The sequence below is a fragment of the Scyliorhinus torazame genome, chromosome 9 (assembly GCF_047496885.1).
Source record: "Scyliorhinus torazame isolate Kashiwa2021f chromosome 9, sScyTor2.1, whole genome shotgun sequence".
Lineage (NCBI taxonomy): Eukaryota > Metazoa > Chordata > Chondrichthyes > Carcharhiniformes > Scyliorhinidae > Scyliorhinus > Scyliorhinus torazame.
In genome coordinates this window covers 247976233-247997790 of record NC_092715.1, presented here as the reverse complement: position 1 = coordinate 247997790, position 21558 = coordinate 247976233, and the positions used below count along the sequence as shown (strand labels likewise).

General features: G+C 44.4%; 1 protein-coding gene across 5 annotated transcripts in view; it reads left to right on the top strand.

Moving 5' to 3' along the window:
* Nucleotides 1-21558, top strand: part of LOC140429806 (tyrosine-protein kinase JAK2-like) — a 297390-nt gene that overhangs the window by 238809 nt on the left and 37023 nt on the right. For all 5 annotated transcript variants that reach the window (XM_072517253.1, XM_072517255.1, XM_072517251.1 and 2 more), the window contains 4 exons: nucleotides 7454-7565; nucleotides 8763-8949; nucleotides 14524-14648; nucleotides 19282-19416. In XM_072517253.1, coding sequence (XP_072373354.1) covers nucleotides 7454-7565; nucleotides 8763-8949; nucleotides 14524-14648; nucleotides 19282-19416 — 559 coding nt within the window. The remainder of the gene's footprint in view (nucleotides 1-7453; nucleotides 7566-8762; nucleotides 8950-14523; nucleotides 14649-19281; nucleotides 19417-21558) is intronic.

Here is a 21558-nt window from a genome sequence, read left to right as displayed (position 1 = left end):
GCGGGGCAACAAAGGCCGTTTCCGCCAGCTGGCGGGGTGGAAATTCCTCCGGCGTCGGCCTAGCCCCTCAATGTTGGGGCTCGGCCCCCAAAGATGCGGAGCATTCCGCACCTTTGGGGTGGCGCGATGCCCGTCTGATTGACGCCGCTTTGGGCGCCAGTCGGCGGACATCGCGCCGTTTCGGGAGAATTTCGCCCCCTGTCAGGAAACAGCCTGTAGGTTCTTGTCTGTGCCAGATTACTGCTCAACCTGCCAGCCTTTTGCAGAAGCAGCTGTTCTGTACACAGATAAATTTAAGCTGACTGCTAGGGACCTGCTACAGACCTGGCTACTCCCATTGCTACATCATCTTTATCCCACTCAAATTACTAGAGTTTAAACACATTAGGCGGGATTCTACGTTTCTGAGGTGAAGGGTTGTCGCCGACGCAGGATTTGTGGACTTTCAAGTCAACAAAAACTGGTGCCGAACCTGGACTGATTCAGCAACTGTGGAGGGGCTAGCACCGGCACCACATGGAACCCAATCGATTCCAATGAAAATGGTGATAGATTCGCCAGGTCCGTGATTGACACTCTGGAGGCTGACAAACTGCAGCCGCATATACACATTACACTCCCCGCACACACTCATCCCAGCCAACAAGATGACACTGGTTGTGTTGGAGTGTGCCCAGATAGCTGATGGTTCGACTGGGACAAAAGGGCACCTAGTGGGGGTGGCCTGGGGGAACACCTATATGACCCATGGCCCTAAGTTCACAGTGGACTGTTAGCGGCGTGTTCAGCTGCATGCTGCCTTGCTGGCTGTGGCAATGGTGTTCCATGCCCGTCCACTCCAACCCACACCTGGTCTCCCCCCGGCCCAGGCAGAAGCAGTCCCACCCCGGCCAGCGGCACAACTGTCAGCAAAATACAGAGATGTTGGGCACTTTCCATACCCCCTCTCTCAACAGCCACAATGCCAGTTTCACAATTTTTAAAAACACAAGCGAACCGCGCCTTCGGGAACTCAGCCCATTGGAGGCGGAGCATTGTGGAGAAGAATGCCCCTAATGACATGCAAACGGTGTTTACTGTATGTGCGTTCTGGACCGCATTGACGCCACTGTCGAGGTGTCGGAGAATTGCGATTTGGCGTCAAACTGGTATCCGCCTCATCAGAACATATTCTCCACCCAATCCCGTTTCGCGATTTCGGCGTCCGCCAAAGGAGAATCCCACCTAATTTCTCACTTTTATCTACTCCCCATAAATCATAACAAAAACCCATCTGCCTCTCCTTTTAAACATAAGCATGATTTGTAATAACGATGATCTCACTTTTGCAAAATCTTAATTGCACCTTTTCAGCAACAGTGTCTGTCTTTCTTTTAAACCAGGATTTTTTTTAAATGACTGCAGCAGATATATACATGCTCTAACAAACCCATTTCTGATTCAGATAGTTATAACACAATATATGTACCATTTTCTTGCATTCATCACAAGTCACACGGCTAGAAGTTAAGGCTGCAAATGGACTAGTTAGTGCTGACTCAACACCAGCTTGCATTTCTGGAGTACCGTGAACCTAATATGTTTCAAGCTACTTTACGGGAAGGTGATACCCAGCCACATAGAGGCGTAAGAGGGTAGGTGACCCAAAAACTTGATGCAAGTGGTGGGTTTTAAGGAGCATCTTGAGGAAGCAAGTGAGTGAAGCAGAAAGGTGGAGGTTTAGAGAGGGAGTTTCAAAACTTAGGACATGGACCACTGAAGTCAGGAGCATTGGTGGTAGAGACATTAAAATTGAGGGTGTACAAGCGGCCAGAATTGGAGGAGCGCAGAGATCTCAGAGGGTCAGTGGATGTTCTGGAAATAATGAAGACTGTGGTCGTGGATAATCTGAAAACAAGGGGAGACTTAAATTGCCAGGTAGCCTGTACTGTGCAGCCAGAGGTGAGAGAATGAGGCTGGGAATGAAATGGGGCCAGGGAGGGGGAAAGAAAACTCGGTCAAAGAAATAAGCAAAGATGCGACGCTGTGCAGTTTTCGACAAAAGGTAATTCACCGTGGATAAAAGATGGAACGAAATGACTTTCCGAACTGCAAATTGCTGGCTACTATCATTGAATTTGTTTTCAAATATCAGTTGCAACCTTTGAAGGCATTATTGCTTTTCTGCAGAAAATGCTGGGAAAATGCAGCAGGTCCGGCAGCATCTGTGGCAAGAGAAACAGTTAACGTTTCGAGTTTGTATGACTTCTTCAGAGCTAAACAGAGGGAGAAATATGATTGATTATATACTGTTTAATAGGAGGTGGAACAAAGTAGATCAGAAATAAGTGTGAGCTAGGAGAGATCAGACAAAGATGTTTAGGGCTCGGGGCAAAGTGTTAATGGTCGTGTTAAGGACTAAAGAGGTTGCTGATAGCGGCATGCAGGCAAGGTAGCTGAATGTGTTAATAGATGTGAACTACATCTCTTCAGGTTACCTCAACTTTTAATGCTCTTATTCGCCTGTCAAAATTACTTTATTTGACTCTTCCAAACTCAATTTAAGTCTGCCCAGGCTGTTTTCTCATATTTCAACATTTTTGTCCATGTTCCTCTGGAGCCAACTCCTATGCACTCAGAATTGCCTTCTTCACTGCATCATACTTCTCCAATATTTCTTCTGATATTGATGCATATATCTCATTCGGACTACCTATTCTGTAAGAGCACTGTCCACATTTGTTTTTGGCTTTTCATCTGTTTAGCTATCTTCTCAAATGAGATAAAGAATGTTTCCACATCTCTTTCCTCAAATATTGCAAGAGCTCGAACAAATTTAAACTGGATTCTTATCTGGAAATATGTCCTTCTCCACCTTTTGATGTGCCTTTTTTTAGCTGCCAGCCTTTTTGTGGAATTCTCTCTTTTTATCTTTCCTCCTTTTCTAATTTCATCCTTTCCAATTCGTTTTCTTGTCTTCTTTTGTCTCATTCTCTTGTTTTTTCCCTCTCTCCAGCCTTTCTTCCTGTTCCTGTTAAGTGCTCATCCTCTTTCCTTTTCCTCTCTTCCCCTTTGTCCTTTTTCTATTCCTTCCAATTCAAGTGTTTTTCATTCGTAACCCATTCCAATGACTCACCTTTGGAGAATTCAGTCTCTCAGGTATTCCTTTCAATTTCAAATGCTGTGCAAAACCTCCAATTATGTCTAATTTTCTCATCATTGCAGGTAATCCTAGTTATAACTTCCCTGCTAATGCTATTAACCGTTTTTGTAAACCAGCCAAGGTTATATCTTATAATCCCAGGCAAATCTTAACAATTGTCAAAGCCATTTTGCGATCTCCAACTTCAAAATCTCACAGTACCACTCCTGGTTCAGTATTCCCCTCATTCTCATTGCCTTTAAATTCATCAATTCAAAGCCAATCAAGGAATGCTTATTTTATTATTCTGCAAAGATTCACCAAATGTTATTAAGACCCAGTTGATGAAGCATGTCAAGCTGCCCAAGTCACAAAGGGAAACTTGAAACCATTGCCAAAATGTTCTGAGATTTGGAAAAATTACATTTCCACCTAATTTGTGATAATTTTATAAACGTTTATTAGAAAATGAAGAACATTTTTAAAATTACACTGAAACACAAGAAGGCCTTCACACAGCTTAAAGTACTTTAAAAGAGTTCCAAACGATCTTAACTCAAACTACACTCTGAGCTAACCTGTCCTTTTCCACTTGACAACAATCCTTTTTGATTTTTAGCTCTCTAGAATTCCAGTAATTTTTCCACAAATTCTTAGGGTGCCCTGTGAGGCAGACAACAACTGGTTCTCCAAGTCTGTCCTTGTCCAGAGCTGTCCTTGTCCAGACTCTCTTCTGGGAGATTTGACTAGCTATCATGATCTAAACAGCTAGCCCCTCAGAGGCTTCAGTGTTTTCTTAAATATGTTCCTTCCCTTTGATCTGGCTGTTGTTTTGTCCCATTTCTCAGAAGTGCTCTTTTCCCAGACCTGATCCAATTCATTTTCTTTCTTTAGTTCTTATATTTTGAAAAATAAACTTACATTATCTTTGCATCACTTACTTGCAAACAACTTTTACAACCTGTATATGTCGCCTTTTGAACGAAAATAACCCACTTCAAAACTTATGTTATTACCTTGTGTAAATTACCTGCCTCCTTTCCCTACTCTAGATGGTGGTCATGGTGCTGTGAGTTGGACCTGCCTTTGGGCAGAGAACTCAAAGGAGTTCATTTGGTTCACTGAGAAGTTGCATTGTTTTGCTCTCTGTTTGATTCTTAAATTAGTGCTGCCCCCAAGTGGCCATGCTCACACCTTGTAAGTTCCCATGAGTATTTGGGGGATTTCCAGTGACTCTCGTCTGCTGATGAAATGAAATGAAAATCGCTTATTGTCACAAGTAGGCTGCAAATGAAGTTACTGTGAAAAGCCCCTAGTCGCCACATTCCGGCGCCTGTTTGGGGAGGCTGGTACGGGAATTGAACCGCGCTGCTGGCCTGCCTTGGTCTGCTTTCAAAGTCTACGCCTAATTCAAATTTGTGTGACGCTGTCTCTGATGACCAGATTCTAATGTCTTAGAGAAGAGAAATGAATATAAATGCCAAGCACTGGTCCTAGTGCAAGAATAATTGGTGTTTTTCTTTGGGGTGGAGGACAGATGTGGGAGGTGCTCAGGAAGCCCGGCGAACTATGCCCATATGTTCTGGTCGTGCCCGGCACTGGATGGGTTCTGGAGGGGAGTTGCAAGAACTATATCTAAGGTGGTGAAAGTCCAGGTCAAGCCAAGTTGGGGGCTAGCATTATTTGGAGTAGCGGACGAGCCGGGAGTGCAGGAGGCGAAAGAGGCCGGCAATCTGGCCTTTGCGTCCCTGGTAGCCCGGCGGAGGATCTTGTTAGTGTGGAAAGATGCGAAGCCCCCCAGTGTGGAAGCCTGGATAAATGACAAGGCAGGGTTTATCGAGTTGGAGAGGATAAAGTTTGCCTTGAGAGGGTCTGCGCAGGGGTTCTACAGGCGGTGGCAACCGTTCCTAGACCATCTCGCGGAGCGTTCGATGAAGTTCGGTCAACAGCAGCAGCAACCCAGGGGGGGGGATGTCTGTCTTGGGGGGCGGGGGGTGGGGGGGAAGGGTTTTTTTCCTGGGAGGGATCTGAGCAAGAAAATACATAAATGATCCGGAGAACTGATATGTACGGGAGGAATCCAATGTACAAAGTTCTATATCATATTGACTTGCCATGTTTATGTCTTGCTATGCGAGTTTTCTTTTCTTTTGTTACGGCGGGGGGGAGGGGGGCGGGGGGTTGTTTGTATGGTTGAAAATGTTGTTAAAAAATTCTTAATAAACATATTTTTTTAAAAAAAGAATAATAGGTGTTTCAAACTGACCGTGAGTGGCTAACTATCAGGAAGCTGCAGGGGCAGTAATTGCTGCTTCATCACCATTATCACAAGACCAATTTTCCCATTGTATTTCAAAACAAAAATGGTAAAGGGCAAAACTTTGAATGCTTTGAATACAGCAGAAACATTTAATAAGAACTAGTTGTCTATCATTTTATTTTGCCTTTTCAATCCATGCGCAGTGTCGGTGCTAAAACTGTATGTGACCTTATACCTGCTCCATTTGCTATTTGAGAGATGCACTAAATTAGTCAAACTCAATGTCAATTTTGTCGCTGGCTATAACCTTTTCAGAAGTGTGTAACAGAACGGAACTGCACACTTTTTTGTGTTCCCCCACCCCCAGTCCTTCAGAGAGACACCATTTGCATCTCCGCTCTTGTGGAAAAAAATGTGACTGGTTTAAAAAAAGATTGTGACTACCAATAGCAGTACCCAGTTCGTTTGCGCATTTTTACAGGATTGGAGAGCACTGGGTCAAGGGGCAGCACGGTGTCACAGTGGTTAGCACCGCTGCCTCACAGCGCCAGGGACCCGGGTTCGATTCCGACCTCGGGTGACTGTCTGTGTGGAGTTTGCACTTTCTCCCCGTGTCTGCGTGGGTTTCCTCTAGGTGCTCCGGTTTCCTCCCACAGTCCAAAGATGTGCTGGTTAGGTGGATTGGTCATGTTAAATTGTCCCTTAGTGCCTGTGGGTTTGGGTGGGATTATGGGATATGGCAGGGGATTGGGCCTAAGTAGGGTGCTTTATCGGAGGATCAGTGCAGACTCGATGGGCCGAATGGCCTCCTGCACTAAGGATTCTATGAATTCCCAGACTAGCCCAACCTTCTGAACCCATTAAAATGAATGGAACTACTGATCCTGTGGGGCAGAAGCAGGTGGCCTCTCATTGCACTTGTATGATGTAAGGAATTTCAGACCCAAACCCACCTTCTGGCTCAATGCAATGATAGCACCATCATGGTCTCTTTGTTTGTCCTCCGAGGCGAAGATAACCATGTTCATCATCTGGGGTGTTTGGTAAGGTTCCCATGATAGGTGGATGACTACTGCGGCTGATCTACGCCCTGAATGTTCCGCTGAAGATAGTATGGGATACCGCGGATAATTAAGTTTTGGACCTGTTGCTGGCCTGGAATTCCCTCTCCTTGTGTTTTCACTCTATCTCTTAAAAATGCTTGCTTTTGAAGGATGCCATACTTGTTATCTGGTTGCACTACATGCAGCGATACTGAGTGAATTTCTCCCAGAACTCAAAGTCAACATCATAACTCCTGATATGGCAGGCAGAGAAACCTTCAGTGTGTCCTTGTAGCACTTCCTTTGACCACCGTGAGTGCGCACCCCAGACTCGAGCTCGCCATAGAATATTTGCCTTGGTAGGTGTGTGTCAATGATTTTGGCCACGTTGCCAGCCCAACTCAGTTGTGACTGCCTCAATCTGGTGTGGATGCTTAGCAATGCCAGCTTGGGTCAGCCCCCCGGTGTCTGTTACCTTTGTCCTACTATCTGATCTAAGCTTCAAAAGACAGCTGAAGAGCAAGTTGTTGAAAGCGGCATGATGCTGGCACACAATCAAAGTCCAGAATGCCTGGAGCAGAGTGGCAGGACTATTGCTGTATAGACTTTCAGTTTGGTAGGTAGACTTGCCTACCTTCATTCCCAGACTGACTTTCGAAGTCTGTTGAAGGCTATACTTGGCTTCGGCAATTCACCCATGTGCCTGGTCATCAATATAGACACCTTGAGAAAGTGTGCTGCCGAGATAAGTGAACTTATCTACTGTTGACACGTTTTGGTCATGGACTGAAACCATGAATTCGATATGGGACTTTCCTGGAGTAGGTTGGAAAATGCATATGTCCTTGGAGGCCTCGAATCGGGTGCATACGTGCTGTGCCTTGTCGCTAGACAAGAGTTTGATTGTTTTCTTCATTTCTAACTGAATTCCTGTCTAGCACCTTTCATGATATGCAAATCTTCGAGTGACAAAATACTAAAGGAAGTTGTCTCTTCAGAAATAATTGGATTAATATTTTTCTGCAACAGGATGGACTTTGCTGTGAATAAACTCAGGAAGGCAGGGAATCAGAAAGGCTTTTACATTCTTCGCTGTAGTCCCAAGGAGTTTAATAAGTACTTCCTCACTGTGGCCATCGAGGTAAGTGTGTACATTTGTAATAGTGGTTCATGTTGTTTGTGTGTGGAAAAGTACAGAACGAAAAAAGACCAACCGGCAGGTTAGAATATTTTCCCATCACCCATTCTTCTAAGCATCCATCTAATTTTCCCATCAGTATTTACACACTGTTTGCCTTTACAGTCACCAAAGGCAGTCAGGCCGTGTACGCACTACCACCTTCTTGATGTAGCTAAATCTAGACTGGGTGTTGGTTAGTTCAGTTGGCTGGGTGGCTTGTTCGTGATGCGGAGCAAAGCCAACAGCGAGGGTTCAATTCCCACACCAGTTGAGGTTATCCATGAAGGCCCCACGTTCTCAATCTCGCCCCTTGGGTTAAATCACCACCAGTCAGTTCTCGAAGGCGGAGCAGCCTCTGGGACTGTGGCGCCATTTATATCAAATCTAGACTGTTTACGTACCTTCCACCTTCTGAACCTTCATTCTGGAGTTTGTGGGCATCTCAATTAAATTAATCTATTCTCTCAAGAATCGTGAGTGGCGGCTCACTGAACCTTTTCAGCATCCGAGTAACCAATTTCAGGCTCTTGAAACTCTCCTAATAACTTTCCCCTCCGAGAATTGATAGACTTTGATTGAGAGCTGGACAGATTGCATTTCAACATGCTATGCTGCCCTTTGAATTTAACTCTTGGAAATATTCTGCTTAAGGGGCAGCACAGTGGTTAGCACTGCTGACTCATAGTGCCAGGACCCCGGATTCGATTCCGACCTTGGGTTACTATGTAGAGTTTGCACGTACACCCCGTGTCTGCGTGGGTTTGCCCCTTAGTGTTCAAAAGGTTAGGTGGGGTTATGGGACTAGGGTGTGACATGGGTCTAGGTGGGGTGCTCTTTTGGAAGGTCAGTGCAGACTTGATGGATCGAATGGCCTCCTTCTGCACTGTAGGGATTCTGCGATTTATATTCTTATGATATTTATGATTGTAATTGCCCTGTGTAATCACAATTCAGTGTAATCAATATGATTGTTTCCAAGTGATTGTTTTCTTTTTCTTCCTTCTCTTCCACCTCTTCCTCCTTTCTTTCCTCACTCGCCTCCTCTTAGTTGAACGTTTCCATTGTTTAAAGGAGTCATGAGGAAGAAATGACACCGGCTTCATATTCGCAAGATGACAATCCGTAATTTCTTGAACTGTCCACTTGGTTATTTTTCAGAAGGATAATGTGACTGAATGCAGACACTGCCTAATTACCAAGAATGAGAACAATGAATACAATCTGAATGGAGCAAAGAAGAGTTTCAACAGCCTCAAAGAGTTGCTGAATTGCTACAAAAAGGAGACTGTCCGCTCCGATGGTGTAATCTTCCAGTTTAGCAAATGCTGTCCGCCAAAACCGAAAGGTAAAGTTGTGCAGATAGATGTGAAGGGATATGATATCATTGGGATTATGGAGACATGGCACCAAGGTGACCAAGGATGGGAACTAAACATAGAGTGCTATTCAGTTTTTAGGAAGGACAGGCAGAAAGGAAAAGGTGGTGGAGTTGCATTGTTGATTAAAGAAGATATCGATACATTATTGAAAAAAGATATTAGCACAGACTATGTGGAATCTATATGGTTGAGAAACACCATGGGGCAAAAAACATTCATAAGGGTAATATACAGACCACCAAACTGCAGTGGTGATGTTGGGAATAGCAATAGATAGGAAATCAGAGATGCATGTGCTAAAGGAACATTTGTGATTATGGGTGACTTTAATCTACATATCGATTGGGTGAGTCAGTTAGTTTCAGTACAATAGAGGAGGAATTTCTGGAGTGTGTATGGGATGGTTTTCTGGACCAGTATGTTGAGGAACCAACATGGGAACTGGGTGTTATGCAATGAGAAGCGATTAGTTGACAACCTAGTTGTGAGCGAACCCTTGGGGATGAGTGACCATAATATGATAGAATTCTTTATCAAGGTGGATAGTGAGGTAGTTGATTCTGAGACCAAGGTCCTGAATCTCAATAAAGGGAACTATGATGGTATGAGGCATGACTTGGCTATGATGGACTGGGAAATATTACTGAAAGGAAGGACAGTGCACAGGCAATGGAAGGCATTCAGGGAACAAATAGGTGAACTTCAAAAGTTATTTATTCCTATTTTGTGCAAAGGTAGAAAGGGAACTGTGGCCAAACTATAGCTTACGAGGGAAATTAGAGATAGTATTAGATTCAAAGAAGAAATATACAAATTAGCAAGAAATAGCAATAGACCTGAGGATTGGGAACAGTTTAAAATTCAGCAAAGGTGGACCAAGGGATTGATTTAGTAGGTGAAAATACAATATTGAAAGTAAGCTAACGGGGAACATAAAAACTGACTGTAAAAGTTTCTATAGGTATGCAAAGAGAAAAATTTTGACCTAAACGATTTTTTACAGTCACAGACAGGGGAATTCATAACGGGGAACAAAGAAATAGCTGAGGTTCTAAATTTATACTTTGCTTCTGTCTTCACAAAGGAAGACATGAATAATGTATTGGAAGTTCTGAAAAAGTAAGCAGCTGAAGGAAATCACACAATCAGACAAAGTCAGCATGGATTTATTAAGGGGAAATCATACTTGACAAATCTACCGGAATTCTTTGAAGATATAACTAGTAGAGTTGACATGGGAGAATTTTATTTCGACTTTCAGAAGGCTTTCAACAATGTCTCACGTGGCAGATTATTATGTAAAGTTAAAACGCGTGGGATTACGGGTGGTGTCTTGAGATAGTCGGCAGACAGGAAACAAAGAGTTGGAATAAATGTTTATTTTTTCCTGGTGGCAAGTAGTGACCAGTTGGGTACCACAGGGATCTGGTGCTAGGACTCCAACTGTTCACATTATATATTTGGACGAGGGAACTAAATGTATTATCTCCATGTTTGGAGATGACACAAAGTTGAGTTGGAGGGTGAGCTGTGAGGAGGATGCAAAGATGCTTCTGCATATGATTTAGACAGGCTGAGTGAGTGGGCATATGCATGGCAGAATCAGTATAATGTGGAGGTCATCTACTTCAGTAGCAAAAATAGGAAGGCAGATTATTATTTGAATGAGTGTAAATTGAGAGAGGTGGCTACTCAGCGAGACCTTGGTGTCCTCGTGCATCAGTCGCTGAAAGTAAGTTGCGCAGGTACAGCAGGCAGTAAAGAAGGCAAATGGTATGTTGGCCTTCATAACGAGAGGCTTTGAGTATAGGAATAGAGATGTTTTACTGCAATTATATAGGTCGTTGGTGAGGCACTGTATACCTGGAGTAGTGTGTGCAGTTTTGGTGTACTTACCTGAGGAAGGATGTTCTTGCTACAGAGGGAGCGCAGCGAAGGTTTACCAGGCTGATTCCAGGTTGGCAAGACTAAGTCGGTTAGGATAGTATTCGCTGGAGTTTTGAAGTGGGAGGCAATCTCATAGAAATGTATAAAATTCTAACAAAATTAGAAGGTAGATCCAGAAAGAATATCCCCAGTGGGTGTCCAGACCGAGGGGTCATAGTTGAAGATAAGTCTTTTAGGAGTGAGGTGAGGAGAAATTTCTTTACCAGAGAGTGTTTAATCTGTGGAATTCACTGCCACAGAAAGTAGTTGAGGCCAAAACGTTTTGTAATTTCAAGAAAGAGTTCGATATAGCTTTTGGAGTTAAAGGGATCAAGGGATATGGGGGGAAGGCAGGATCAGGGTGTTGAATTTGATGACCATCATGATCATAATGACTGGTGGAGCAGGCTCAAAGGGCCGAATGGCCTACTCCTATTTTCAGTATATGTTTCTATATAATGCTTCCACTGACAAAGATATTCAGCCATTTCTGAGGTAAATGTAATGGTCAGTCAGTAGTTGTCTGCAAATTCTATGGCGAGATCTTCCTGCTTCTGGTCCTGCTGTAGTTGACCCCCGCCGTGGGTTCCTCGGTGGGATGGGTGAGCCATACGAAGTGCTGTAGTCTTTGGCAGGACTGGATGATCCCCCTGGCGGCCAGTGGCGAGCCAGGCGATTTTTAAACGCTCCTGACCTCAGCAGCTGGATTTTAATCTGGGGGCCACGTCTATGTCCTTGATCAGCAGCACGGTAGCATAGTGGTTAGCACTGGTGCTTCACAGCTCCAGGGTCCCAGGTTCGATTCCCAGCTTGGGTCACTGTCTGTGCGGAGTCTGCACGTTCTCCTTGTGTCTGGGTGGGTTTCCTCTGGGTGCTCCGGTTTCCTCCCACAAGTTCCGAAAGACGTGCTGTTGGGTAATTTGGACATTCTGAATTCTCCCTCAGTGTACCCGAACAGGCGCCGCAGTGTGGCGACTAGGGGCTTTTCATAGTGACTTCATTGCCATGTTAATGTAAGCCTACTTGTGACAATAAAGATTGTTGTTATCATTATAAAAGCTGTCTGCCCAAAACCAGTGAGAAAAGGTAACCAGTCAGTGGGTGGAAATGCATGTTAGGTAGTGTGAGACTGCCAGCCGAGACCAAAGGAATGCTGCCTCGCTTTGGAACAAATCACAAGGAGGGCCTTTCAATAAGGACGTTGGTGTCCTGCATGGACAGGCAATGCCTAAATATTCCTTTTGGGGACTCGGGGGAACACTCTTGCTGTACTCGGCCCTAAAATAAAAGTTTAAATACCAGTCCCTCTGTGGCCGTCTGCTGGCTTCAACCCTTCCCTTCCGCTAATTTGACCATTGGGTGAAAACCACAGTAGATTCCCCAATCAGAACAGTAGTTAAAATAGGAGTTGGGTTCTGATGGCATCCTGAAGAGATCCCCTCAATTGAATTCTGTCAGAAGGCAGTGTGTTATCAGTGGGGAAGAACTTTGGGGCAATTTTAACTGCGCGTTGGCTGGAGTGGGGTTACGATGCTTATGTAATTTTCCCTCCCTCCATGTGATCCAGATGGACCTGTTTGAAATGTTAGCCACGATAGGGTTTCACTACAGTTCTTTCAGTAAGGATTATTTGGTACTGTAGCGAGATCCCAAGGATATTTACAAAGCAGGATAAACCGTCAAGTCAAATTCATATCAGCCGTTAACCACTAGATTAGCAGCAGGGTAAAGTGTACCATGGGATTTTAACGAACATGCGACTGATTGAGGTAAGGAGTTTGAGATCGTGGGAAACAATGAGCGTGGACGAATATGCAGCAAGTCTTGATTTTTCACATTTTAGAGAGGAAGAATAGTGGGTGAGATGGTGTATTTGCCGTTCACAGCAAATGAGAAATGCAAGTTCCGAGGAGTGTGTAAGATTAAAAGAAAGACTTAAAAGCTTCACAAACAGAAAATATATGTCGCAGCGTACACAAATCAAATGAGTAGTATTGGTTGATACGAAGATTTATTCAAAGAGATGTGAATGTTGAAAGGAATGAGATTTTATTTTTAATGTGGAGCTTTTAGAAGCATGCATCATTTTGTCAAGTGTGTTCTGGGCCAGTGCTTAGAAGCTCCAAAGTGTATTATGAAGTTCACCTGATCTATAACTTTATATTGAATTTGGCTAGGATGAGCATAAGAGTCTGCACTTCAGGTGTGATTCATCAGACTTCCGAGGCGCTTTTATCAAAATAAAGTTTATTATAAGAATGAAGTTCACATATATAAAATGCTTATCAAGAATTCGATATCAATTACAAACATGAAAATGCACACAGCAGCTACAGTAATCGATGTATATAGCGTTTAATGAATCCCCCTTAGTAACTGTTCCAATTCAATACAAAATCCAATAAACCAAAACCCCTTTCAAGGGTGCGGCCCAGCACACTGTAATCTCACTTCAATGGGACTGCTCCTTTCCCTGAGATTCTGATCCAGTTCCAACCAGCAGATTCAAAACTCCTTCCGGAACGCAACTCTATCTTTAAAGTTACCAAGGCAGCTTGCCACACCCAATGTGCCTTCAGTTCACTGGAACTTTAAAATAAAAACAGAGAAATTTCCTGCGGTCCCAACCAACAGACCGAAAATGAAACCCAAACACTAAACCCCCTCTCACCTGACAGCCACCCAGCTCCACCCACAAATGACATCACTGAAGCCGTGCTACAAGGTGTGTGGTCAAACAAAACCTTTCCTAAAGGGACACTCGCATGACAAATGACTTTGCTTTTTGACCCTTAATTCAGTGCTTTGCTTGGCATTTTTGGAGTCTGCTCTATATATCATGAATGAGTTTTTAAAAATTAAATAAAATCGTAACTTCTACTCAATATGTCATTTTTAAAGTCTACCGTTTCTGGGAGACTGGTGGCCTGTATGCTGAGAAATATTGGGTTAGCACGTTTACGCGGGAAAATATCCTCTGCCTCGCAGCAGCTTAAAGGAAACAGAACTTCAGAAGATAATGATTGCGCATGCTCCAAAAAGTTTCCTTGAAAAAAATTAGGAAATGTTTAAAAGCTCCAATTAGCCTCTGCATAAAATGTATTTTGGAAGCAGATACTGAGGAAGCTTGCCTGTCCCTGGCTCTGAGAACCCACAGCCCATTTATGTTTGCTGCCCAGTGTTCATGAATGAACAACACCAGGAGAAAGCATGATGGAATCAAGGGTGCAGAAGGAGACCATTCGGCCCTTCATACCTGTGACAGTCCTTTGAAAGTGCTACCTATTAGTCCCACTCACCTGCACTTTCCTCAAAGCCCTGTAATTTTTCTCCATCAAGTATTTATCAATTTTTGTTTTGAATGTTGCTACTGTCCAGCGTTAACATTCGGGAAGAGGTCTCCAAGTGGGAGCCTGGCCACCCTCCCTCTCTCTCGAGAAAGAATAACCAGAGAAGAGGGAGAAAGCTACTTGCGGGATGAAGATGGATACACCTCTTGTCAGCAAGAAGAATAATGATTACAGTTAATGTGTTAAATGGTTGGTGAACCACAAACCTGTAATGCTCACTGCGTTTTATTGAATAGTTTGTTTTTCATTTATGTACACCTACAGATAAATCCAATCTTCTGGTCTTGAGAAGCAACAGTGCTTCTGATATGCCAACATCTCCAACGTTGCAGAGGCACAATGTCAGCCAAATGGTATTTCACAAGATCAGGAAAGAAGATTTGGTGTTTGTAAGTAGTTCAAATATACTGCTGTGCGTGAATAGTTGTGCTTTGCAACTGGCTTGGAACAGAAGCTGGCGAGGATTTATTTAGATTGTTCTATTGTGATAATGTGGAGCGTCCCTTTTTTTTTGTAAAAGCAGCTGTCTTAGATTAAGGTTATGCCGGCCCTTCGGCGCATGCTCGGACCCGCGCAGTCCCTTCAGCGCTCAGCCCCGCCGGCATCCACCTAGCCCCCGGGAGTGCGGAGATTTCCGCTACTTCCGGTCAGTCCGACGGCGGAGTGGTTTGCGCCGTTTTTGACTCCGGCGTCGGGCCATCGCGCCGATTTTGGAGAATCCCACTTCATACGTGTTAAAACCCTGATCATTTTTAAGTGAACTTTTTACTTGTCATTGTGGCTGGAGCCTTGCATTGACCTCCAAGCCTCTGTGCTACAAAGAGGGAAATCAGCTTGCATTTTCATTCTTGATTGCTGTCCAGTGACTCCTGCGAGAACGTATGGCTCACCATTAAGACATTGGGGGAGATGGTAACATAGTGGTCTATGTCAGTAATCCAGAAACCCAGAAGTTAATGCTCTGGGGACACAGGTTCAAATCCCACCATGGCAGCTGATGAAAGTTATATTTAACGAATAAATCTGGAATATAAAGCTAGTCTGAGTAATGGTGACTGGGACAATTACCACCAATTGTTGTAAAATTCCATCTGGTTCACTAATGTCCTTTAGGGAAGGAAATTTGCCATCCTTACCTGGTTTGACCTACATGTGATTCCAGATCCACTCTGAACTGCCATCTGAAAAGGATTTAGAGCAAAGAACAAATAAAAGTACAGCACAGGAACAGGCCCTTCGGCCCTCCAAGCCTGTGCCGACCATGCAGCCTGTCTAAACTAAAATCTTCTACACTTCCGGGGTCTGTATCCCTCTAATCCTATCCTAAAAGATGATTCGTTCTGAAGCAATTAGAGATGGGAGACAAATGCAGGCCGTGCCAGCAATGGTTACATCCCATTAGATAATTTTAAAAAGAAACAAAAAGAAATTAGAAAACAAATGGGGAAATAAAAGAATTTCACATCAGACTGGAATCTTGATAAATCATTGTAACTTGAAGTAGGATTTCACCTTAACTTAACATTGCATTTGTATATAGTTCCTTTTTGAGGATTGAATTATTGTAGTTACTGCCAAGTGCAATGCTTGGTTCTATGCTGGGATGTCCATTAGCAAGAAATGGGAAGGAAATTTTAAATAAAAATAATAATCTTTTCAACTCATGCAAAAGAATTAAACCTGAATAATTGCTGATAATCATTGTTAGCTGGTGTAATAGCACCTTCTTGTAGCCATTTATCTATGTTTGAATAGAAACCAAAACCAGAATAAAACAGTTCAGTTGGGTACTGAACTACATGTGTATGCACCAATGTTTTTGGCCTGCCAAGATATCACTGAATGCTGACAAGAGCGACACTGTAGATTCCCCGAACTGAACAAATTTGAGTTTGAGAAGATGCCAGCCAACCAGCTGAGGAACATTCGGATTTTATTTTGCTGAGAGTAGGCGTAAAAATCCAGTCCTTGAAGAAAAACTAATTGCACACATAGGTAGACTGACCTTCAAAGATGGCTGCATCAGCAGGTATTATTGGGTGACTGGGAGAGTATAAATGTGACAACAGTCAATGTGGCGAAGCTAGAGATAGTTTTTACTGTTAATAATGTCCTCCACATTCCTGATAATCCAGCTGTTAGTCACACAGTGGGGCAAAGGAATACAGCGATGTTTAAAAATGTAAGCTGGCCCTGAACTGTATGGAACGCTTAAGAATTTACTTGCACTGCTAAGCCAAAGAACAGCCATGGCTGGGAATTTTGTGTGAGCTTGAGCAGCACTACATTCCCAAGCCGTCGGTGACTGCAGAATAAAGTCGCCATAGTCCCAGATGACCATTGGCTCCTTTGAGGGTGGTGATTTAACCTGAGGGTCACCACACTCGAGAGAGGGCAAGGTTGAGAAGGCGGGGCCTTCATGAATAATCTCAGCCGGTACGGGGAATCGAACCCGCGCTGTTGGCCTCGCTCTGCATCACGAACCAGCTGTCCAGCCAACTGAGCTAAACCTGTCCTAGATTGGAGAATGCAGAATGTTTGGGACAAGGAATCTGTTGTTCCGTGAGAACATGGACGAGTTTATCATGGTTTTGCAAAAGCTGTCTATCCATTGTACTTTTGGAGAATTTCAAGGGAGAGCATGGTGGGACAGTTGTGTGTGCAGTTTAAAAAGTGAATTCATTTGCGGTAAGTTAACGTCCAACATAGCTTGCCAAACAGCATTGTCCACGAACATGTCAGAATATGACTTTGACAGAAGTTGGAGTCAACAACCACCAGTTGTCTGCTGAAGTAAATCAGCTGCACCTGAGTAAGCTGAAGGCCCTAATGACAGCAGTTAGTAGCAGCAGTGGTACTACAAAGTCTTGCTATCGTTACTTAGGCCAACACTGGGCACAGGATTGTTCATTTTTGAAAGCAGAGACAATGGCTCATCTTGTCAGAAGATGCTAAATGAAGGACACTCTAGCTGAAGGAGATGTGCTGTCACTGCATACGGTTGCCAAACAGCACCAAGTCGATGAGGGATCGGCTGAGACCCTTCCGATCTGAAACACAAGGATGTGTGGTGGGTATTTGCACGACATTATGGTCCAAGTAATGTTGGGTGGAGCTCTGAAAATCATGGAGGATGACACGTGTACATCAGTTTGTGTGTTTCCTGAATTGCTGCACCTGGAAAAGTTGAGTCAACATCAGCTGGAGAAATCAAGCAGAGGTACGAAGCTATGAAGGAGAGAAAATTCTCATAATTGGAGGTGAATCGTTTCCAGTCGTGTACAAGGAGGAAGATGCAAAATTGCCCACCGTTCTGGTGTAGGGTGCAAAATGTTATGAAGAAAATGATTAGCAGCAGTTAAATTGGGAGTGAGCTTATTTGTATCGAAGCACAATTCACATGACACGTTGATGCCCAAGATTTTCCATCATTGGAAACCGTTGACTCCAGATTTAATGAGACTGAACGGGGTGAAACACACTGGAATTCCACCATATCATCCTGAATAAAATGGAGCTGCAGAACACACAGTACAAATTGTTAAGCATGCTGTTGTTAAACCAGGTACAAATTGGAAATAAACTTAACAAACTGATGGGTTTTCTTTTCTTATTTATCATTACACACCTCCCACTACTACTACTGGAAGATGGCCAGCTGAATTGTTTCTTAGAAGTGTGATGTTTTGATTGCTGAAGCCACATGTACCAGAGTCAGTGGAATATCAACAATCGAGGCATTAAGAGAGAGGTGGAGTGAGAGAAAGAACCAGAAGGCTAAGGTGAAAGGATGGCAACATAAGTGGCTGAAATGACTACTTGGAAGAGTTGTGGAAATAAGTGATCCTCGCACATATTTGGTCAAGATGCTTGGTGGTGGAATAGTTAGATTTGCACAAATGGATCATGCTTTATTTTCAGAGACTCATGTAGAAGAAGGGTGTTGGGAAGAATCAATTGAGGCTGATGAATTGGATGGTTCTAATGTCAGTAGACCGATAGTTACTCCAACACCAGATATGCCTGAAATCACTTCAGATCTGATTCAGAAGTCAAATGATCCGTCTGATGAAGTGGAAAATTCAATTCAAGATTGTGTTGGAGAAAACGTCTCCACAAACCCAGGCCAAGGTCAGTCAAGGTGCTTCCCAAGTTTTGAAAGTTTGGGTTGAAGAAGGTGGTGTCCTCTCAGAAATAGAGTAAACCAGTGGTTAAGTAAATAAATTAAAAACAAATGTAATTTAGGGTTTTGTGGTATTTTTACTTTGTGTAACTTTTTCATTAAGGTGGAAGGAATGTAATAGCACCCTCTTGTGGCCATGTATGTGTGTTTGTGTATGAACCGGAATAAACCAATTTAGTTAGATACTCAAACTTCATGGGCGCGATTCTCTGCTCCCGCGCCGTTTCAGAGAATCGCCTGGGTCGCCAAATTTTCCCGCGACGCCGGTCCGACGCCCTCCCGCGATTCACGGAAGCAGCCAGACCGGCACAATCGTGTTTTGCGCGGCGCAGTCCAGTGAATCGCTAGAGACAGCCAAAATGGCGATTCACCGGTACCCCCGTGATTCTCAGTGCCGGATGGGCTGAGCGGCCTGCCGAAATCAGCGGGTTCCCCCCGGCGCCGTCCACACCTGGTCGCTGCCGGTGGGAACAGCGCGGGAACGCTGGGGGGGGAAGCCTGCGGGGGGGGGGATCCGGCATGCGCGGGTGATGCCAGCTATGCAGCGCCGGCCGCGTCATGTATGCGCCGCCGCCTTTACGCGGCACCAAGGCCTGGCGCGCGTAAATGACGCGGCGCGCTCCTAACCCATTTTCGGGCCCTGAATCGGTCGGGATAGGGGCCGTTTCGCGCCGTCATGAACCTCGACGGCGTTCACGACGGCACGAACACTCTGTCTCCATTTCAGAGAATCGCGCCCCATGTGTATGCACCAGTGTTTTTGTCCTGCTAAGTGTCACAGCTGGTATGATTAATAATACACATCCCTAAATAAATTCTTTGTGCTGTTTTGTTCACAGGGTGAAAGTCTGGGGCAAGGAACGTTCACCAAAATCTTCAAAGGAGTAAGGGAAGAATTGGGAGACTATGGTCAAATACACAAGACAGAAGTTCTCCTGAAAGTCCTAGAAAAGGCACACAGAAATTATTCAGAGGTTTGTGTGTCTATGAAGGGATTTCAAACTTTACCAATTTCTTTCAGAAAATATATTATGCAAGTTTATTTTTTGTACAGAAATGCATCTATTTAACATTACATCTATCGATTGCCAGAAGATAGAGGTAGGGATAGATTATTTTGTTGTTGAATAAGGGTATCAAGGAATATGGAGCAATGATGAGTCAATAGAGTTGAGGTGCAGACCAGCCATGATCTATTGGAATGGCCTTCCCTTGCTACTGATGTCCCTAGAAAAGATAAGGGCAGCAGGTGAATGGGAAGACCATCGTATCCAGGTTCCACTCCAAGTCATGCACCATCCTGATTTGGTTAGCTGTTCCTTCATCATTGCTGGGTGAGATTCTAGAGCTCCCTCTCGAACAAGAACTTCACCATGCAGACTTCAGCAGTGTTAAAAACACCCACCACCACCTTCTCAAGAACAACTGGGATGGACAATGAAATATTGGTTTTGCCAGCACCACCCACATCCCAAGACTGAATTAAAACATAAACTGAGACTAGCAAAGATGGCGCTGTGCTGTTGTGACAATGGGGATGTCATCTGCTGGAGCAATTGATTGGATTGATGATTTAGCTTGTAGATCTCTTCCCCTTCCTTCAAGAGGAGAGCAGCATTGAGTCATGTCACTGGAAGCATCTGCACGTTAGACTGTGCTATCCTGCTAACCGAGAGCTACCTTCACAACATTTTGAGTTTGAGACCAAGGGAATTAAAAAAAGAGAACAGCTTTGTTGCTGTCTAATAATTTCATACCTTCTTGGAGTTTATGTTTTCTGAAAGAAGTTCAAGAAAAGTATGTCATAAAAAGCATTCAAAGTCTCCTCCCATCTAGAGTATGACTCAGAATAGGGGGCAGGCCATTTAGAACTGAAATGAAGTGGATTCTCTTCACTCAGTAGGTGGTGAATCTTTGGAATTCTGTGTCTCAGAGAGCTCTTGGCGGGTCAGTTATTGAGTGTGTTCAAAACTGAGATTCATATTACAAGCATCAAGGGATAGTGCAGGAAAATGGCTTTGTAGTGGATTAGCCATGGTCTTGTTGAATGGTGGAGTTGGGTCCGAGGACTGAATGGCCTCGCCCGGTTCCTATTTCTTATGTTCTTACTAGCACACCAGATTTTTTTTTTTAAGCTAATGGGCGCGATCTACCGGTCACGCTGTGCCCGAAACGTTGTGGCGCAACATGGCCAGTAAATGACGGTAGACCCCACTCTAGGGATCTACCCGGCTCGCTATGTCTCGCGAGATCTAACGCCATCTTGCGAGACGTCACAATGTGAAGCCCACCCATTGTGGGTGGGATCACATTTTGGCAAATCTGCATATTAGAGCGAGACAGCTAGTCTCATTCTCCAATGCAGTTCCCTAAGATAACCAACGTATTGGGATCTATCCCCTTCGCCTCGGAGACCTCGGGCGAGTGCCATTTAGTTCTGGTCTCCACGAACAGGATCCAGACAGAACAGCACTTGTGGGGGTATCCCAGAGGATTGGAGGCCCCAAGTGCTTGCCCTCTGGGCAGGGTGGCACCCTGGCACTGCCAGGTGGCAGGGGTATTCCAGGCTGGCAGTGCCAAGCTGGCATTTTGTACAAGGCAATGGTCAGGCCAGGCGGGTGCACTGCTTGTGGGGGGGGGGGGGGGGTGGACCTGGGAACTCCAGTATATTGAATTGGAGCTTGGGGGGGTGGTTGTTTAAAAATGATGTCCCGATCTCTCGCTGTACTGAGGAGTTCCAGCGAGCAGAGCACCTGCAAAAAAACGGGGCGGAGTGCGGCCTCGAGCATGCGATCCCCACTAAGACCTGTAGCCAGCCAGATGGGCGTTAGAAAGCAGTGTGTTTCTTGGTCCTGTAAGTGGCACTATGGCATATAGTTCCCATTTGGTTCGATCGGGCCCATTGCCTTGAGCTCCCTTTGGAGACAAGGACAGGAGCCCTTTTTCTCTATAATTCCACTCTCAGCAGAAAATTGCACACGGTGATTTCACAAAACCTTTTCTGCCTCTTGACCCCTCCCTGACACTTCTTCAAAGGACTAACTTACACTCCTGAATGGGTTTAAAATGCATTTGCTTGCTTAACCTTACTCGTTCCATCCCATCTGGGTAAGCTT